The sequence below is a fragment of the Liolophura sinensis genome, chromosome 1 (genome assembly GCF_032854445.1).
Source record: "Liolophura sinensis isolate JHLJ2023 chromosome 1, CUHK_Ljap_v2, whole genome shotgun sequence".
Classification (NCBI taxonomy): Eukaryota; Metazoa; Mollusca; class Polyplacophora; order Chitonida; family Chitonidae; genus Liolophura; species Liolophura sinensis.
The window spans coordinates 70,700,393-70,722,375 of NC_088295.1; the positions used below are offsets into that span (position 1 = coordinate 70,700,393).

General features: G+C 37.4%; 1 protein-coding gene across 6 annotated transcripts in view; it reads left to right on the top strand.

The window, feature by feature from the left end:
* LOC135482394 (arf-GAP with GTPase, ANK repeat and PH domain-containing protein 1-like) overlaps positions 1 to 21,983 on the top strand; it is a 59,464-nt gene that overhangs the window by 23,067 nt on the left and 14,414 nt on the right. Inside the window, exons 2-12 of one of the 6 annotated variants that reach the window (XM_064762352.1) lie at positions 4,921 to 4,979; positions 5,276 to 5,363; positions 6,950 to 7,035; positions 9,196 to 9,337; positions 10,252 to 10,386; positions 13,122 to 13,321; positions 14,141 to 14,293; positions 16,209 to 16,316; positions 17,780 to 17,860; positions 19,616 to 19,714; positions 21,891 to 21,977. In XM_064762352.1, coding sequence (XP_064618422.1) covers positions 4,921 to 4,979; positions 5,276 to 5,363; positions 6,950 to 7,035; positions 9,196 to 9,337; positions 10,252 to 10,386; positions 13,122 to 13,321; positions 14,141 to 14,293; positions 16,209 to 16,316; positions 17,780 to 17,860; positions 19,616 to 19,714; positions 21,891 to 21,977 — 1,238 coding nt within the window. Of the gene's footprint in view, positions 1 to 4,920; positions 4,980 to 5,275; positions 5,364 to 6,949; positions 7,051 to 9,195; positions 9,338 to 10,251; positions 10,387 to 13,121; positions 13,322 to 14,140; positions 14,294 to 16,208; positions 16,317 to 17,779; positions 17,861 to 19,615; positions 19,715 to 21,890; positions 21,978 to 21,983 lie in introns of all 6 variants that reach the window. The other 5 variants (XM_064762353.1, XM_064762354.1, XM_064762355.1 and 2 more) reach the window with 5 other exon arrangements.

The window sequence follows — 21,983 nt, forward strand, 5'->3', positions numbered from 1 at the left end:
CGATTGTTTATTTTGCCATTTTGCTGGCTGAATGGTCTGCATACATTTACAGTGTATGTGTAAAATACAGATACATGTAGGTATTACCATCACATGTCACTATGCACAGTACAGTGGTGTAGTGGGTACATGTACCTGCATATTGCAGTGCTTGTTTGCTCTTTCTGTGATGGGGTAGAGCATAGACATGACTTCGAAGAGGTTCTAACACCATGTTACGTTATACAGAAATCCATGTAGTGAGTGGGTATCTGCCCCACCCAGCAGGCTTATAATGTTTTATATTTGTCATGTTATTACAGCTGGATGTTTTTATCCACTTCTTACCCTATGTTTCAACTACATTAGCCATATTCATTTACAAAAACTTTTCCCTGATGACATGGATGTGGTAACCTTGGAAACAGACTTGTGATTTTAAGTTCTTGCTCAGGTTCACCTGTACGCCAAACTGTTTTCCAGACACTCTCACAATTACAGTGTGGGACTGTGAAGTATGAGCATAGCTGGTGGAATGCTGAATGTTAACCCAACACTGAAGTTAAAGCACTAAGACTGGAATTATTATAATGGGTGCAGATAAGAGATGCACCGCAAGTTGAAGGCAGAGTAGAGCTTAGAGCAAAACATTTAGCGGTGTGTTAGGGGAATGCAACATTAGATGTGCAAGTGGGAATATACAGTGGTATAGCTGTGCCAACATGATTCAGGCTTTGTAAATAGTTCACACTGTAAGGGTGTGTTCTTTGGCTCATTTACATTTTATCTGTAGTATTGGGAAAGTTTGGTGACTTAGCAAAAAAAGAAACAGTCTCCATATCCTAGGTACATGTATATACAGGTACATACTGGTACATGTACACTGTACAAATGCACGTCTCCTTGTTAAAGTTCCAAATGTTGTAGTTGTCAGTGAAGAGTGCTTGTACATGTACTTGTCCATACTTGTATATTATTTACTGTTACTACATGTATGTATTTTAAGGCGTGATCTAATTGAGACCAATGGCCAGGGTGGAAGACAGATTCATGTACAACTGTATATGTATGTACAAATGTGCATTGTAGTATTATAAAGAAGACCCATGAGTCCTATAAGTTCAGTACTGACATTGTGTTTTCATACACTGTATCTTTCGCTTAACCAGTGTATGTACATGTATATATATAGAGTTTAGACCAAGACTGGCAAAGACTACACATTGCATCAAGACGAAAGCCAGACTCAAAATTGTGTTGTCCAAGTCAAAATCTTCGGCTAACCAACTCTGTACGTTCAGACTTGTAGCCTCGTTTTTCAAACAAAAAATATCAGAATCAACAAATCAGAGAAGTGGTATTACAGAAAGGAAAACATAAAATTCATAGACCATGGAAGCTGCATGTATGGAGAAATCCTGTTGACTGAGTTGTAGAAAGAAAGGTTGTGTACTTGCTAAATTGTTGTTAAATGTACTTGGAAAATGAGATGGGTTGACAGAAAGAGTTAAAGAAAAAAAGGAGATAGTAAGGTTGTGTGTATTAAGTGCAAAGAAAATGTTCTCTTAACACAGTGTTTGAGTTGTTTTCAACTGGAGGAAATTCTGGTTATTGGTCCTCACCCTGGAAGGTTACAGTATGTTTAGATAGCTGTCCTGGCTACTGACATCTACAGTCATGTCCTGTCAGATGTGCTGTGTTCAGCTGACACTGTTCAGATTAGCTCTTGTTGTGCTCATGTACATTTATGCAAGAATGTCAGTGGCACAAGAATACACCACTGCCATGGAGCAATACCTTTCCGGATCTGTCCTCAGACAATACTGTTCTGTCAACATTTAACTGAGGTCTCCATGTATATCAACAAGTGCATGTAGTTAGTAAGTAAAGCAAGCTGATTACAATCACATCCTCTGTTGCGGTTCTGACTGACCCATCTTTCTGTGGGGTAACTGGGTATAAAATCTGTTGTTTATAAATGATTACATGCACCTATGTAGACTGCTTACAACTGGATGAACCAGTATGAAGAGTTGGTGTTGTTTATGATAGAGGTTAGATGTGAGCCTGTTGTTGTAGACAGAGACAGAGAGCTATCATCAGGGACACTTCCATGTTAGGAATAGTACTGGGTGTGTAGGTATACAGTACATGTGCATATATGGATACTTGTACAAGGGTTAGACATCATCATGGAGTCGCTTTTCACAAAACTTATATATTTCACGAATGATGTTGCCTATAGCTTATAGCGCCCTAAGACGGCATCATTTGCAAGAGAAAAAATGTGAAATAGTGATTTACAAAGTGTTGGGAAAGTGGTTTATTGGTCATCGTGGCAGTGAAGGAGTGGGGCAAGTGAGTTGTGTAAGAAACAGCTTATTTACTGTGATTAATGTTACGCTTTTCTTTTCCAGAGGAGATGTTTAGTCAGTATATGTACATTTGCACGCATATGTACCTCTAAATATAGGTTTATGTCGAATTGACTATTTCCTTAACTTTGGCACCAGTGTTTTTACCATGGAGTGGATGTTCTACTGCAGGCATCGTAGACTGATGTAATCAGAATAAGGAAATGCCTTATTACTATTGAGTGGCATGTTATTAAGCATTATACATGTAAAATCACTGGATATTTTATCAGTCTCAAGAGATCTGACATAATCACTCCTTGTATCACCTGTGCATTCTGCTAGAATTAAATTTACTTCTCACGGCGAAGGAGATGTTTCCTGATTGTATCAGTTCTGATTGGATTACCTTGGGCCGTGCTGTGGGAGAAAATCTGGAAAGCTCTTAACTCTGCTCGTGGTAATATTGACAAAGTCATGGCAGATGATAAACAGTAAGGAGTTGTCTATGCATATATGTACCTGCTATCTATAAATGACAAATTCCTTCAGGACACTGACAGTTTGTACATGTATACCTTACCTATGTGGATTGTGATTTGACTTAATAAGACACATATATGGGTTTAATTACTGCCCAAAGTATCAGAAGGCTCCCATTGTCTACAGGACAGTGGCCATGCCAGGTTTTACAAACCTGCCCGACATGCTGGCGACCGTGCGGAGATTTTCTGTCAAATACCGTCGTTCTAAGACAGACGGTGATTTGGCAAGAAAGCGAAAGCCATTAGCTGCATCACGTAAGTACCGGTACCTGTCACCATGACAACAGTATATGTTAAGTAAATTGTCCTAGTTTAGCCCTATTGTTTTGTAATAGCATGAACAGGGTGTGTCAGGTTTGGATATAGCCATGTTTAGGGGAGAATTTGTATGCATCTTGAGAGGCAGATCCATGTTGACATGTACCTGGCAGGTTTGACATTTACTCTCATGACTGGTATACACGTGGTATGTTTGTACATGTACACATTTGCAAATGCATGTTACGATTGATAGCAGTATGTAAGTCTGGTTCAGTCTTTCAGTGTACATGTACTTGTACATATAAGTACATGTACATGTAGGAATAGAAGTACATGTGCATACATATGCATATATGATATTTTGAGAACATGCATTGAAATGCACTGTTCATGGGTTGGAATTACATACATGTATATTGCTGGTTGTATAAAGTCATGTAAATGTAATAGATTTTCTGGAGCCTCGGAAAAGGACTTTTATTTATGCTTTTTATTGCAAGTTATATATTACAAGTACATGTTCATGTGTGTACTTTTTATGTTAACTTGTAGAATGTAGTGCTGTGGTATGTAAATCAGTAATATACATGTATTACAAAACTAACTACAACATTATATTATTTTGTCTGTATTCAGACAGATTTTCTTGTGAGGAACAGCAAGGTAAATTTGATGTAATGTTGTTACATGGTCATTCTTTCACATGCCAACATCGTAATGCATGTACATATGTACTATGAAGGAATCGAGAGTAGGGACAAAGAATTTTTGCTTTTATTATTTGAAATATGCCATACAAGTTCACACCGTACAGTGTGTACATGGACATGTATATACTGGGTATAAATCTGTAGTGCTATATATTCTGGTGACTGGCTGTGTGAACAGTATTTCCCTATTCATACATGTAACACAGCAGCTTCCTTGCCTCAGTTCACACTCCAGTGCAAGCCAGTTGACCTGATCATTAAGCCAACATATGCTCTCACAGCTGGCTCTTTATTGTGCGGATTTAAGGTGTTGCTGATTCACCAGGGAAATATTTACAAGTTTCCAAAACTTTTTAACTGCTGAACTTAAGTTAAATTTATTAAGAAAGAAACTGCAAATCTGTAACAAAACCTGAGACTCCTGTGCATTATATTAACATACATCCAGATGTACATGTTCACTGTATACCCCAACTAGCCCCTCTGTATATACATACATTATATATTTCCATATTATCACCACTGAAATGCTTTGACCCTCCAACTTTTTCCTCATTTGTGTCACATCCTTTTCTCTATCTGTGGCTTCTGTTATATTCTGCACTCATTCCTGATAAAGAAAGAAATTACTAGGTGTACATTGCTGTTATTTTATTATGACTAGTATGGGTGTTATGTACTGTGATTTTTTTCTTTCCTTTTTACTTTAAGGAAATCTGTTCTGTCATTGCTCCAGATTTGCTTTTAATATTGAAACAGCTCTGTCAGCAACCTGCGGATGGTCATGGGTTTTCCCTGGGCTCTGCCCGGTTTCCTTCCACTAGAATGCTGGTTGTCGTAAAATAAGTGAAATATTCTTGATTACAGCGTGAAACATGAATCAAAGAAATGTATAAATAATATTGAAACCAATCGATGCACTATTACAATTAGTTACCAGTACTGTAAGATAAATTTTGTACATTTTATTGTTGATTGAAAAGGATTGTTAAATTATTGAAGGTATGTACTCAGGAACAAGCCTGTTTGTAACATGTTATTGAATGGTTATGGATGGCTGCTGTGTTTCAGATTCCTTTGTGAACAGCCAAGAATGGACATTAAGCAGGGGTGTCCCAGATTTGAAATTGGTGAGCTGATAGTGCCTATGACTAATAGCCCAAATTAAAGTCAGCTGTTTATTAATGTGATGTCTATCTAAAGGATAAAAGCACATTTAGATGAAAGTGAATGCATGTAAAAGTGGTATGTTTCCAAGAGCTATATGTATGCTCTTAAGTCCAGCTTATCCAAACTCAGAAGTGATTACATGTATTACATGTATCGTACTCTTGAAATCTTGGCAAGTTCTTGCAGTAGTGGAATTTTTCTTAGGTAACATGTATGCGCAGGGTGATGTTTCTGACTGTGAATTGTTTTGTTACAGGGTATTTTGGGGAGTGTTCAAAGTGGAAAGTCAGCCCTGGTCCATCGGTACCTGACTGGCTCATATATGCAAGAGGAGTCACCTGAAGGTTTGTTATGTAGGCCAGCTTATTCATACCAACATCACAAGAGCATGGCATCAGTCAGAGCAGATTTACCAATAATCCCTACCTTGTTGTATAATGTATTGAGAGGTTGCATGTGCTGGTGTTATGTAGATGAGCTGAATATCATACTGATACCATTCTCCACCAATCAGGAGTTATTGATAGTTGATTACCATAATGCAACTAGGGCACTCCCACAAGGTGTTTTGCTGTGCTCTCCATTATACATGTGTATGTATCTATGGCTATGTGCCAGCCAAGAATGAAGATACGAAGATACTGTAGTACTTCAGTCTCAGAGATCCATTAGCAGTCACTGAATTTTGAGTAATGCATGTAGTAGTCTTGGTTGTGTGTGGCGATGCCTCATATTCACATGAGAAGCTGGATGCCTATTGGTAGTACAGATATTTATGAGAACTAAGATGGCAGGTCAAAAAAATGTCTTGTTTCAGCATGACATGTTTATTATTACATTAAACATGTATGTTCCTGCCGTTACAACTTCAATGTGTGATTCATTTTGTACTAGTAAAAAGATGGCAGGGAGAGTTTTTTTTTTTTCATGTTACCCTCTTTTGCTACTTTAAAGACTTCTATCTTGTTAACAAACTGTGATGGGAGACTTGATGCCTAGGTATGTAACAGGAATCCAGGTCGCTTGGGCTTGCCTAATTGTTGCGCCTGTCTGTTGGGTGAGCCTTATTAAGGTGAGGGAAAGTGGTGACCTGATATGCAGGCTAACTGCACACACACACGCACACACACGTGGTATTGACATGCACTGATGCCTGCTGAGCTGTCATTCTCCTGTACAAGCAGTTACTCTAGATGTTTGAGAGCCTCATGTAACTGATTATATTGGTAAGAGAAAATAAAAGATCTCTTAGTGGACTGTATCCTCCTTCCAGAAATACATGTACAGTGTACTAGTTTATGAGAATTTTAATATTCAGGCAAGAGGAAAAGGTATTCTGCTTGCCAGTGCAAAAGATAGATCAGATGCACACTTGCTGAGTGCATGTGTACTTATTCGCTAATTTGGCAAAGTGAACTACCATGCATGTAACATTCTGCAATTGAATTTAGTGATCTTTAGTATTATGAGTGAATTCTGTTTTGATTTTGGTTTAATTATGAAGTACTGGTACAAATCTTGATATTGCAATAACTTACAAGTGTAGCATTTATTGTTTTAAATTCTACTTGTCATTTTTTGAATAACATAGATGTCAGGCACACAGAATTACATTAAGCCTTATTATGATGTACTGGTAGATAATTATATCAGTGTATTTAATTTACTTAACTTCGAGTTCACCTGCAGATCATGTTGGCTTCCTCTCAGGACGTACTTGGGAACGTCTGGCGGCAACCTGCAGATGTTTGTGGGTTTCCTCAGGGCTCTGCCCAGTTTCATGCCACCATAACGCAGACTGCTGTCTCAAAAGTGAAATATTCTTGAGAATGGCATAAAACACTTGTCAGATATATAAATAATGTTATAATATTGACTATAAATGCTTCATCATTGTACAATAGGTAAATTTCCTGGTTGATCCTTTCAGGTGGCCGTTTCAAGAAGGAGGTAATGATTGATGGCCAAAGTTATCTCCTCTTGATTCGGGACGAAGGTGGGGCCCCTGAGATGCAGGTAGGGGACATACCGGTAAATTAACCCCTACTTACTTATCTTCTTGGTGTCGTTTGTGCTCCGTTGTTCCAGTAGTAGGTGACCTGCCTTTGCATGAAATCTAACAGAACTGCATGAGTTAACATAATTATATGTTTTTGTGTATAAACGGCTTCTTACTTCTTTAATACTATATAAAATAAAGTAAACTGGCCTCAAGAAGGCCAAAGCCACTATAATGTATTCATATTCGTTCTAAGTCTTTGGTGGTTTCTGTTTTATATTCTTTATGTAACATTAAACATGTCACTTACTGAACGATTAGATTATGTAGATTTGTCTACTCAGCCATTTTATCTAGAGCTGTATCACATTATGCGCAATGATAACAATAATCTTTCTTTTAGCGCTGGTGGTGAAAGTGGTATAATATCTGATGAGTATTGAATGTCAATTTTATAGCCAAAAAAAAAAATTCACTTATCACTATAAAAAAAAAATTGGCCTAACTTCTCATATTTCTTGCAATTCACTTCACCACTTGTAACCTCCCTTAATTAATAGAAAGCTCATGTTCAAATGTTCTAGCCAAATATTCTAATGGGTTCTTAATAGTTTTTATTAAGAGGTTTGCCACTTGTGATTCATGAGGTTAGGTGAGGTTATTTCTGTTTTAATTTTTGGGACACCTGGTCTACTCTTTTAACCCAGTATAGATGTAACGGTAGCAGGAAAATTTAGTTTCTTTTTTCTCACATGGTTAGACCTTCTAATGTACAACATACTTATGCCTTTACTATGAAATGTAATGTTCTGCTTTCAGCACTACTAATATCTGTTGCAAAAATTAGAAGACTTGGGTGACTGCTATGTTACCAGGGTTATTAGTTGTCAGTGGTATAGCTGAAATACTATGTTACATGTACCTGAACTATAACTGAATTTGCCTAAATATACACATGGTCTCCCTTTTCTATGTTGGCCATTGATATTTCTGTTTATTTTCGTTTAAATTCTTGTTCTTTGATGTGAAAGCAGAATTCAAAGTGTTATGTTGATGTTGTGCATTGTCACCATGCACATGTAGGTAAATCATTTAAAGCAACTCCATACTTGTATATTTGTTGTGTAATCTCATTTACATTATCATATGCATGCATTTTATGAGCAGTGGCATTGAGAAATGAGTTTGTCAGCATTGTTTTAATGCATGAAATTGTTTTATTTAAGTCCCTCCACTTCTCGATTTTCTGAGTGACACTGTAGTAAATACATAGCATTTGATTGAAAAGTGTTGTTTTTAGGAGTTATTGTAATTCTTCAACCTTTTCACTTGTTGGCAAGATGTTTATTCTGAAGGCATTACTCTGTGTTGAATGAGAAAATTACATTTTTTGGGAAACCTTGAAAATGGACAATTCGATCAATGTAGTTGGTCAAAATCAAATTAAAAATGTACATAAATAGTGCTGAAATTGCTCTTTCGTTTGCGAAAATGTTGAGGAATTTGGATAACACTGGTTTTGCATTTCACAAGGTCACATGTACTTGTGATTGCTGATCTTGACTTGCAGTGTATGTTAAGGTCGCAGTGTTGTCTAGGTCTGTGGTCTGCTTACATGTTTTATTGGATTTTTAGATCATTTCACATCATGTTTGTCTTCATTCGCACCAGTTATGCTCATAAAGCAAAGTAATTTAATCTGTAATGAGAAATACAGTACTTAAATAGGCTATACCAGATTTGTCAAAAATCTGTATTTGCTAATCTAATAAAATTTTCTGTATTTACAGATTTCAAATTTTTGACATTCATTATAAAATATTAGGATCGTGCCAATACCATTATAGTGTTGAGTTGATCCTAAAGTTCGAAAAAGCTGTAATGTGACCAGCTTTAGAAATTGTAGGAACTTATTTGGAATACTTGTGATAAAATTAGACAGTCTTCAATATAAGTTGTTGTAAGGGTAATGTAACAGTAAAACTTATGTGCGTAATCATACACGTCTGCTATCTGATTGTTAGATATAAGTAGAATTGTTATGACAATTAGATGTTGGGTGCAGTATATATAGTTTCATGTTGATGCGAGCAGATAATGTTTCCCAGCCAGTACTTGTCCTTATGGTGCTGGGCATGGGATAGTAGCAGTCACAGAGAATTTCTTTTTGTCCTCAGTTTACCCAGTGGGTGGATGCTGTGATATTTGTATTCAGCTTGGAGAATGAGATCAGCTTCCAAGCTGTGTACAGCTACTATGCCAAAATGGCACACTACAGAAATACAGCAGAGATTCCCCTGATACTGGTCGGGACACAAGGTAGGCTAAGGTTTTGTGATCTGGCCAATAATGGCCATTTACAGTGTACATGCATATGAATGGCTCTGATTTTACATCGCAGCAGTAATGCTGGTGTGTATTTACGTTTGTTTGATTTGTAACAGCTACATGTATATTCCTTTTGTGGTTTTCTGTCGTGGTTTGCGTCAGCTGACGCTTGTAAGTGTGACTGTAATAGCTATCCCATGTTAGATATTTGCGTGGTTTTGTCACGTTGACAGTATTACTCCAAAGTGACATATATTTTAAACCACAGAACTCCTGTACACACTTCCAATGGATGTTTAAACAGATAATACATCATGCGGAGGTACAATTGCTTAACTGTCCCTTTAACTTATAACGAAAACTATCCTTTTTCAGTTCAGGTACTTCCGAACCACATAAACAACATGTTACGGTTTCCGATTTCAGAGCAGTGTAAATGGTTTTGTGTGATTGGGCTATTCAAAAAAGTATTGATATCCCCATTCAGCAGTCATTTATAACTTGTTCAAGATCTTAAACAACAAATGCATATGTGAAAAGGTGGCAAAAAGCTATATGTATGCAATGTTGCTGGCTGCAGTATATACGGTAGATTTTACATCTAGACCTGCAAATACACATAAATGTACATGTATTACTAACATGTATCTGTGTGATTTATGTCCTTGGTTGATGTTTCAATACAGTTTTATTGTTACGTACATAAAGTTGCTGTTCTCAAGGCATGGAATTTCTGTGATACTCAGCACATCAAATTACTCCTGTTCCTGATTACTGTATGTACATGTACCTATGTATACATATGTGGAGGCCTCTATAGCCTAAGGTTATTTGTTCATGTACATGTAAGTCCCTACATCTATATTAAATGTATGAGGTGACTTAGCAGAATCTCTTCTGTCTAGATGCAATAAGCGAGAGTAACCCACGGCTCATAGATGACACTCGCGCCAGGAAGTTAGCCTCAGACCTGAAACGCTGCTCATACTACGAGACCTGTGCTACCTATGGCCTCAATGTGGAGAGGGTCTTCCAGGATGGTGAGTGACAGTTCCCCTCTCCCTCTGGTCTCACTAACGACTTTAGCATCTGCCATTAGGACAGTGTAAATTCATGTCACATGTTTCTGAATGTATATCACAAGTTCTTGTCAAGGACAGCTGTCTATTTCCTAGATGTCATTTTTTTTTTTATTTGAAGCCTCTGTGTTTCTCTGCTTGAATGTGGCAAAACTTGTGCATACTTCATTAATTAAAGAGTTTGTTTAATTAAACAGTTTTAAACAGTTTGTTAAACAGTCTCTCAGTATTTTATCGTGTGATGTTGGGATATATCTACATACTATATTTTACATATTAACCTGCATCACAAAGTAAGCATTACAATTGGTTAATAGGTTGCATTCTTTACTTTGTTTCACACAAGTGTAGGTAGGACTGCAGTGTGCAAGTTAGGGATATTCATGTATTGGAGGATTGTGAAAGCTTGGGATCTACAGATATAGTGGTTAATTCCTGTGTCATCCATTAGTAGTCAGCCAAGTGTAACCACTGTAGCTAATACTAAAAGGTAATACATACACATATATGTTGAGAGATGTTGATATGTATCGCCTTTTTTATGAAACATGTACATCTTGTACATCGTTGCGGAAAGGGAACTGGAAAAACACTGTCAGGAAAACAAGTCATCAGTCTGGATTTTTTAGATGATTTCTTTTCACATGTACATGTGTCACAAATATTTTACTCTCCAGTCTCTTTTGTCTTTGTATATATAGCCATGATCTACTCAGTTAAATAACTGTCAAATTTTAAAGCATCAAAATTTATTTCCTGGGTTTTAAACAGTTCATTTGTTAATCTGGCCATTCTGTGCTAATTAACTGCTGTGCAGGTCAGATTTGTTATCAGTATTTATATCCTTGTCAGTGTCAGATGTATGTGTTATGAGGACTAGAATGGCACAGGGGTGTAATTGTGTGGACAGTAATAGTGGCTGGGCTTGACTCAGTCAGACAGTCCTACATTCTCTTGTATTACTTGCATATGTGAGTGACTCTGCCCATTGACTGTCTCTGACATGTGCTAGATATCACTGAACTCAACTGTGGGCCATATATAGACTCATATCCCCAGGACTTAAGCATAAGAAACTTTTTTTGCTGAGATGGGGATAACTGATGCTTGCAGTTCCTCAGCTAAGGCCTGAAATACACATCTTACAAGGAAGCATTACTTGATCAGTGTCAGGATTGGATAAGTCTCCTGGCTTATTGTCACGGCTGAGTGGGTATAGGCCTATGATCTTTACACAGACAGAGCTGCTTCAGCTGAGAAATTTGTTGTGAAAGAAAACTTCCTGGTTACATGAATAATTGGATGTTGACTCAAAGATGGTGTGGACATGATACTGTTGTGAGAAGTTGTGGACTGGGAGAGGCCGTTTATAAACTTTATATTAGTGGAGCGCAGGCTCATACATGTCTCCATCTGGGATATGTTTTACAAAATGGAGAGTACCGAGATCTATTTTGGCCCTCCAGAAGGAGTGTGATCTAACACGAAATATTCACAGTGATTTTTTTCCGCTCATTGTATACTACCTGCATGATGTAAAATGTAATTCACTCACTCTGAAACAGTTTTGCATAAAGCCTCTTACTCTGAATGTAGATGGTTAGTATTTAATGTAGTTAATATCCTGCAGGATCAGTGAATCTCTCGTGATTATTTTGTGCCTGATGCTTTGTTGAATTGATTACTTGCAGTGTGTGGTAATATCCTCACGCCTGATCTGAGATCTGGGGTTAAGAGCACTTCCATGTAATACCTTGTGAACATTCAGCCTGCTGTTGAAGATTCCACATGCTTTACCCTCTGATTAAGGAGCAGATAACTTTTCTTGGTCTTTACTCTTAGGCTTGCATGTGTAAAGTATTATTAACTTGGCCTCTAATGTGATAATTTATAACCTGAGTGGCCTACTTTCAGGACTAGTATATAGACTGATGTAAAGTAGGCCGAACGCTGTGGCAGTCTATGTTTTCATGTATGTATAGATTGTGCAAAACAAACCTATCTGTTGTACAGGTTAATTGGAGTAAGCTGTCCACAGTGTAACAACATGAGATATATCTTACCTTGTAAAAGTGTGTGCCATCCATGCCAACCATGTGAGAGTCATGTGGTGAAAGTGGTGTTTGTGTATATGTCATTGTCTGAATAGTATCTTGACACCAGTGCTGCAGTGTCAAGCCATCTATATTTGCCTTTATGACGTGAGACAGTCCTGCGCTGTTTTTGACCAGTTGTTAGTGTTGGGCTTACTTACCTGTCCAGTGCTGAGGTGAATGGACCAGGCAGATCCATCTTAGTGTCATTCTCACAGAGTAGGATTAGCCAACAGAGACGCAGGATGTACCGACAGCTCTGGAAAAAATGTAATCTGCATTCAGAGTGTTGTAACACATAATTAGGCAGTTTTTGTCACTGGGTCAAGTTATCTTGGTGAGATTAGTAATATTAGAAATTAATACTTTATTTATGGAAAAATCATAATTCTTTGTTTATGTGAGATTTGTGGCATAAGTGTGTACTGTGGTGGGCTTCACTAAGCTTTTTTCTGGTGTTACTGATAATTAAAATATACTACATATACTTTTCCAAGTGAACTTTGAGTATTCTACAAAATCCATCTTTTTTTCGTGGCGTACGACTATTGGAGGGAGTATTATATATGGTGTATACTGATGTTGTTCTGGCCTTGTTTTCAGCCTGCCAGAAGATCTCCCAGATGAGATACCCATCTTTACCTCTCCCAGTCAGCACTGTGCCCACCACCCCAACACCTAACCACTCCCAGCGCTCCTACTACATGACCCAGTCATCTGTCAAGGGCTATGACTCCCACAGTACCAGTAGCCAGTCCACCTCCAGCTCTGGAACCCTGGTCACAGGCACCAGTGCCAGTCAGGTAGGGTGAACACATGGTATGGCGTACATGAACCTGTGTACCTTTACTGTTTCATTATTATCAACTGGTGCTATCTGTGATTTGTGTGTGTGTCATGTGGAAACCTGTTATTTGTTTAAGATAGTGATCAGTGAGTATATTGAGATACATGTACATGTATTTGTGGTTCATGTACATGTATTTGTGGTTCATGTACATGTATTTGTGGTTCATATGCACCAATGAATACTTTAAAATGGAAAAACCTTGTATTTATTATATATCTCTGTTTGAGGGCATTTTCATTGTGTGAATGAATTTGAGTAGATTCCATTTACATGTATTAACAAAAGTTTCTGGGTAAAATTTACAATTTTGTGTATAAATAACTGTTCAGTGTATTTACTCACCTGATAAGGAGGTGCTCCTGTGGTGTTGACCCTTAACATTTACCCCTCACTTCCCTCTCTGTCTTGTACATGATGCTGTCATCCTGACGTCAACAGGATGGAACAGACACACAAGACCAGCCTGACGGGTGTCCATATTTGCTAGAATTATGTTTTCTGCACGAACACTGCTGTTTACACTGAAATGCTTGAAGTAGTGTTGAAATGAAAACTTTGATAGTGTGACTTGGAAATATAAATAGACTAAAGAATGTGTTATATAACATTTATACTGCACAGTTAGGATTGGCAATCAATCCTGTGTGCTTGTATGCATGTATTTTCTGCTTCTCGTGAAAATTTTAGATGCTTTGAAAAGTGTTCCTTGATCAAGTAGTCTGTACATTGCACCTGTTAATAGTTGTATCAACATAAGGGTTTTGAATTTCAGGCACCTCCGGTACCATCTAAAGACACTATGCCAAAGGATAAAGACCGAGACTCCAAAACTGATAAAGCTGAGCGCAAGATGAAGGATAAGCAACAGTCCCAGTCGCAGCTACAGACAACCCCACAACAGCTTACCGTAGACCAGGACCAACAGGTACAGTTAATGGGGACATAACTCTGTTTAGGCAGTTTAAGTACTGCTACTTCATTCTATCTGTCAAGCATTTGCTTGTTTTGGCTCAAATCACAGATGTACTCAACATTATTGTGAATATTTTTAGTTTCAGTAATCTAGCATTTCAGAATTACACAGCCTTTAACGGCAGAGTGGTACAGTGGCACCCACAAGCCCATGACCACTGATTTCACTTCTTCAGGTCCCAGTCATGCTGAGTTGACTGGAGCTATACATGATAACAAATTTATCTGGTATTAGTGGAGATGCAGATTTTCTGCAGGCTCTGAGAAGTTTCTTCTTGGGTATTCTGATTAAGGCATGTACAAATATAACAAGGTGAACAGATCAGAACTGACATACATAGGTATCATAGAGCTATTACAGTATTAAGAAGAGTTCATTAGTCATTAGATTGGTTATGCCAGGAAATTTGGCATGTGCCTGGCAAGGAGCAGAGCATTTGTGGGGCCTGCTCAGTTTCCTCAAGCTTTAAATTTGCACGCCGTCATGTAAGTGAAATGCCTTTGAGTGTGGCTAAAACAAATATATAAATCATCAGTTAGGAGATGAGTGGATCACTTATGCCTAATTTTTATGTAGCAGACAAGGTAACATACATACATATGGCCATGTGTACTATGTACATGTTCAGTACATGTCTGTAGATAATATATGTGTGGTGCAGTACCAAAGAGAAGTATCACATCTTAAAATAGAATTCAACACTGACCTTGTGTTATTTTTTTTTTGGTAGACAAGGGCTGCTGACAAAGATGGCAGCATGCACATGTATTGTGCGCTATAATTTGGCAGTACTTTAATTGACAAAGGCGTTGTCATTGGTGTTGTGATTTTATAATAGTTCCTTTTGATACTTTTGCCTTGTTCCTTCCAATGTGGAGAAGTCCACAGAAGCGGTCAGTGTTTGGAGGCATAGTGTCAGTATCATTTTGTAAGCTTTTGTTACATAGTTAACTCTCATATCGGGATTTAGATTGCTGTTTCTTTTTTTTCTGGAATGTTCTGATGTCCTCTCTTACGTTTGTCTCGTGGCCTGGTGTCAAAAGTATTTCATTCTGGCACCACTGAGAGATTTGTGAAAGACAGACATGAACATGTGTTACTGTTAAGAAATGCTTGACTGTGCATTGCAATTGCTTCTAGACTACAGATGGGCTGAGTTGGATTTGCACAGAAATATGAATGACATGGCTTGACAGCCTTCCCTACTTCTGTCTTGGGTAATGGTGTGTTTCTTGTATCTTTGGGTTGGTGCCAGATTGGTAAAAATAAAGATGCCTTTCGTTTGTCTTAGTTGGAGGTTGTTGATGTTAACAGCTCACACCTCATGTCGTTTAGACTACCCAAGCACGGATAAATCCTGGTGCATCTGACTGCATGCCTAGGCTATTACAACCCACAAGTGACATTGATGACATGACAATTATACATTGTACATGTTAGTCCAGGAATCCGTGTGTATTATCCCCAAGTGTGCATGATGAGAATGATGTACTGTATATCGTACATGTAAAACTTCCTCCTGTTCTGAAGCCTTTGGCTGCTGATTGCATCTTTCTCATGCCAGACTGATACAAACGGATTTACACTGACAGTACTGTATTGAATTCCTAACCTACATACATTTCCTGTTCTTTTTGACTCTTAGCATCTTCTCTCTAAGTTTCTTTGACCTACATTACAGCCAATATCATCTTTGCTGCACGTTATAATATGGATTGTTATCAGTGTACTCCCGAGTGGTTTTCCTGTGCATCGTAACAAGCAGACATTGATCGTGGAAAGTGCTTATTGTCAGATGTTCGTGTCATGCATGTATTTATGTATGGCTGTAATCATCTAATCATCAAGGCAATTATTTGTTTTGTAGGATAGTTTACAGGATTTTAGGAGTGTGACAACTTACCCTGTCATCACTCCTCAGTCTTCACGCAAAGCCAAGCGAACTTCTGCTGTTCATAAATCCAATTCTTTTAGTGTAAGTCTCTCACAGAAAGGCTGTGAACACCTGCTTGAGATATGTACTGTACTACTCCTCATCCCTGGTTGTGATGCTTGACTAACCTACACTAACCTCGATCATCTCTCTCTGTCTCAGTTTGAAAACACAGAAGTAATTGAAGGAGCTTTCATTTGTCTCTCTGTGTAGTACTTACCCTCCTATGCTGTAAGTACCTTATCATTCCAAATATTACACTTGTGTCACCCTTCTCCACCTGAAAACCAAACATGTATGTATACCTTGAGATGGTGATGTTCCCTTAGCTGTATATTTTTTTCATGTATACTCTAATCTGACAGGCCAGATCTATATTGTCTCATATTATGTATTAACATTGTCTTCTTAAAAATGTACGTACCGGGAATGTTGTGGACCTATACGACCTTGTCTATTCTTGCAAGTCTTAGATATGACTTTACTACTTTTAATCTTATTTCACCCCAATCCTTCTTGTTGTGTTCAGATTATTTTGTGACAAGTACATTTATGTCAGTGTAGACACTTTTTGACAAGAATATATACCTATTAGCAGTAGTAGCATCACTGTTTTGTTTATCATTTGGCACATGTATTATTGCCCAGAGAATCCCACCATTGCTTTCCGTCTTTAATACATTTAACACTTTCATTTTTGCATCATAAAATAGCACAAGCATAAGCATACCTGTATGTAAAACATTCTTTTGTTCTCTGTGGTTCATGAATGCTAATCTTTAACATTATTATATATTATAACAATTTGTAATGGGGTGGTGAAGTCCTCTTGACATATAACCATGCATCATTGTTGTTATAACCAGATATTAACCCTCCAAGATTTTGACATTTAGTCTTCTCCTAATTGAGGTGAATAGCCTTAAACAGGGCTTACGTAAGGATTATGTAGCATGTCTTCAACGATCTCTTCTCACATTGATTGTTAATACTAGTGCTCCATATGTGTCATGCATGATAATCTGTAATTCTTAATAACACACTTTACAATGACCTATGGTCACTGTGACTTGTCTGTGGTACATACTACCCAAACATATACACCTTAAAACCCACTACATCTAGATAATCAGGGTGTGTGAGTCTGCTTTATAACCTTAAGTATCGATATCATGCACAATGTAGAGAATAAAATATCTTTGAGTGCATTTTTAAGTATGAAATTGAAACTTTGCATCAATTTTAATGTTTCGATTAAACTAAATTCATCTCACAATCTGCATGATTTTCTAATAGTAAATTATTTCAAATCCCAGTATCTTGTCTTATTTCTTTGTTTGTGTTTGTATTATTATTGCATCCATTTGTTTCAAGTTTATGTACTGTGTTTTCATTCCATTGGCAAATTATTTTTTTTACTTATTAAGTTAATTTCTTTGGTTGTTTTCAGTTTTGTTATGTGTTTTAATTTTGTTTGCATGCAAATATTGTCTTTTTCATCACAGGGAGCAACAGAATATCGAGATCTACCAACACCTAATAGCACGCCATTATTTGGCCGGAAAAACAAATCCAATCACAGCACTGTAAGTTTTTGTTTTTAACCTGCCAGGCTAAATTTGGATTTGTTTGGGTTTTTTTTCCATTGACATTCGTTTTTTATCACAAGCATGTTGAAATTGCATTCTTAGAGGCAAGATTTTTATTAAACATTTGCTGTAAAATTTACTCCTAATGTGATTGCATGCCTTGTTTAGAATATACTATTTATACCACACAAATTGAAAGGAATGTGGTAGTACATTGGTACTGTAAGACACATGTAATCAGTCACCCTCAGAAAATCTGTTGTTTTTCTAGATCAACATAACTTGGAAACATGATGTATACAGCACATGCATACAGAGAGAAGAACATTAGTTACACTTGTTCCTTTGTTGCCCATACGTCAGTCATCAGCAGTTTTGTTTGATCAGTCTGTTAATTAGTTAAATGAATGAAGTGAAAAGCATATATCACAAATACACATCACTTCATCATTGCCTTCATGATTTTGGTGTGAGAAAATGTTCATATCTGCTTCAGTCATTTTAAATTCAAATATTACAATGAACATTAGAAAACATGAGTGTAACTGTTTTGTTTGGCTATAACAGTAAGACACTTGCATAAAACATTACGCACACAATTGCCATCAGAATGCATTTTCGAAGATTTGGAACTTTTCACTAATATTAGTACTTTGTCTTATGATTAGGTTGAATTTGGAGTTTGCTGGTCACCTATTACATATGTACTAAACTGGTTTGGAGCATGAAGCATGAATTGGATTTTTTTTTTTTTTTTTTTTTGGTGACCAGTCTTTAAGTTGTCATTCTGAAGCTGGGATCCAGCATTAATTGATTTTTGTCATTTAAACTAAAATTTGAAGTGTTTTCTCAAATAGAGCTTAGTTTGAATACAGGAGTTAAAAGTACCTGTGGTTAGCACAATTAATAATGTGTTTATAAGTTGAAGTGGGCTTTCTTTCTGGTCATCATTGAGCAGAGAACCTAATTTACAGCTGAGCAAAATTAGGATTGAAAGTGTCTCTGCAGGTTTTTTTTATGATTACTTGGATTGGAATCTTCTGTCAAAGTGTATAAAAGTATGAAATAGGAATCCTTGCATGCAAATCATGAACTCTACAACTCATGCATAATTAGGATTAATTGTAAGAAATTATATAATTGCATGTGAATGTATAATCATAGGCCTAAATCGTATATCATTGTGGATTTATTTCATGTATCCTCAAATTGTATAATTTGATTCTGCCATAAAGAATCCAGCAGTCTCTATGTGGTAGGGTCCTAACATTGTCCAGGGTCATGTTTTGATACAAGACTTCAACACACAATTGTTCATTTGTACTATAATCTATCCTGTGTCTGTTACATTGATTTGATGTTACCAAATTTGTTCATCAGCAAATGTATTAAACCAGAAATTTATAAGTCTTCAAGTTTAGTAAATATTTTTTAGTTTTTTTGCAGTGGATCTGATGGTACACATACCATTTCAGCTGATTGAACACATGTATTTTGTTTCTTTCTTTGCGGTGTGTTTTCCCGTGAAATCTATATTTGGGTAAATTTATTTAGCTTTTGTATATAATTTAATTGCTTCTTGGAGACTTGTCATTTAAAAAAAAACATTAATCTTGTTTTTGTTGTTTTCATCATGCATGTTCAAGTAAACTGCCATCTTAATATGAAGATATTCGTGTATTATAATCAGCTTGCATATAATTCACCAAAGTTAACTTGAATGCTGCACCTGTGTATGTGACCTCTTTGTAGGAGAAAACCGACCGTAACTATTTGACGGAAATTCAAGAAAATAGCCTGTTTACCCCCTTACTGACTAGAATGACTCGTGTGAGGTCCAGCTTAGTGCTAGTAAGTCTGCCTGTCTTGCCTGCAGGGGGACAGTCTCCTCCCCTTTCCAGCAGGACCCAGTCGTGGATGGCTTCGCTCACAATACATTTCTATCCGCTAACGCTTTTCTTTACATATGAGCTGCTTGGCTTATTTACGTCAATGCTTATTCTGCTGACTTGTCCCTGCTGTTTCCATTTTATAAGTCTTGGGGCGTCAAGCTGTAATGATTCTTTATAAATGTAATTTCTTTGTGTTCTGCTTAAAGGATACATGAAACGCTTTGGTTTTATTTTAATGTGCAGATCATCATGTGTAATAACATATAACAGCACCAACAAAGTTTTCAACTTTGACTTTGGAGGGTAAAATGGCTTCAAAGTACAGTTTTCTTAAGGTCCTAGCACGCCGGATATTATATGGCTTGTAGCGGTCACGTGAACGATGATCCCTGTTGAAAAAGAACTCTATGGGTGACAGACCTGGGGCAGAGGTGTGGGGAACAGACCTAATGGGGGTGGGTGTAGGGATGCAGAGGGGGCGCTAAGCTGTCCCAGAGAAGCCATACAGTATCTGTGTACATGTCACCTTGCCTACACTGTCATGACACTATTCATCAAGCTCCGGGCACTTCGGAGGTGTTCACCGAGTTCCGGGCAAGATCAGTGGTGACGTAAATTACCAGGTATACAAAAATCCCCCAAATATAAAATTTTTTAAATGAAAATTTTGGGGCAAAATTTTCTTCATTTGGCATAGAAACATAATCTTTGTTTTATAGTTCCTTTTCTTGTATCCTTTAAGGAATGTACAGATAACTTTCATGTGAATTTCCTATGTCTGGACATCGGTGGTCAAACTTCTTATCATTTGTACGGCTTTGTTTTTGTTTTAACTCATGTGGTTTCCATGATTCATTTACCAACTTACAATCGACACACTAACCAAATTCTAAGTTTAATTTTAATTACACCATCATGACTGATCACAACAATGGTAAACTTCATTATGTATCTTTCAGTACAATAAATTGTGGCTTCCCATCCGTTCAGATCACATGTTCGTACATATTTTGTACGTGTTCTCCTCACTTCTTACATGCACCCAAGCTTGTACTAGAATATGGATACACATGGACACATTTACTACAGTGTTTAGGACATGCCCTTCTTCACAGTAGCTACATGTACATGCAGCGCCAGTTACATCGTATACTTTGTGTACCCATGTGACATATGCGGAGACAGGACAGTGTTCATGTATCCAGATATGGAGTTCACCATTGTGGACCTACATGTATATGTCTGATAACCTGGAGGCATCTTTTTCTGATGAGACAGCAATGTATAAAAATGTAATGCATTCTTGAAATCATGATGAATGTTTTCTTGATTTGCACAGATTTGATCTGTGCAGTTGAACATGTTGCAGACAGTGTCTTGGTAACTAGTCAGTACCTTATATGGGCTTTAACAAAAAATGTAGTTATGATCAGTGGACATATAGATTTTTATGCTGTTATTGGTTTTGACTTCTGTACAGGTGGAAGCCAGGTGACTAAATTAACCACAGTTAAGCAGGGACCTATCTGGTTGATTCTCATGTCTACTGAGTACTGATAGGCTTGTGAATGCTATGATTAAACATGGTGAATTAAATTATGGATGTCTGTAGATACATTTGATTTGCCCTGAATTTTTAACTCATGCACATGTACACATTTAAACATTTGCATGAAGATACACTGTAGATATAAATTGATTTCTGGTAGAAAGCTATTAACCTTTTCATTATCAACCTTGGTTATTCGACTTGACTTTTGAGCTCTGCATGTTGATCTGTTTGCATCAGGAATTGGGGATAAACTGGGGATATACATGTATTCGTAACTGATGTTGCATGAGGAAATATATGGCTGTGAATCTGAGCTCATATACCAACTGAAACACTTCACCCCCACCCCCTCCCTCAGTTTTGAAGAAGGCTGTGGATGTCATCTCAGAGAAGAAAATTTGGTGCATGGACTGGTGTGTATGGCCACACAGGCTCCATGAAGCTGAAATGACCAGTGCTGATATCAAGGAAGGTGCACGAACATTGGATATGTACCACCCCAGGTGGTACTTCGGTGGTGTGGCAGAATCAGGCAGGGGTTAAAGTTACTCAGTTAACTGTGGGTATATTGGGTTTGTTTCAGGATAAACCCGATGGTAAAGACTTGCCAACCCCAAGCAGTACACCAACACAGAATAGGAAAAACCGCCGGCGCTCAAATCTCTTCAATGTAAGC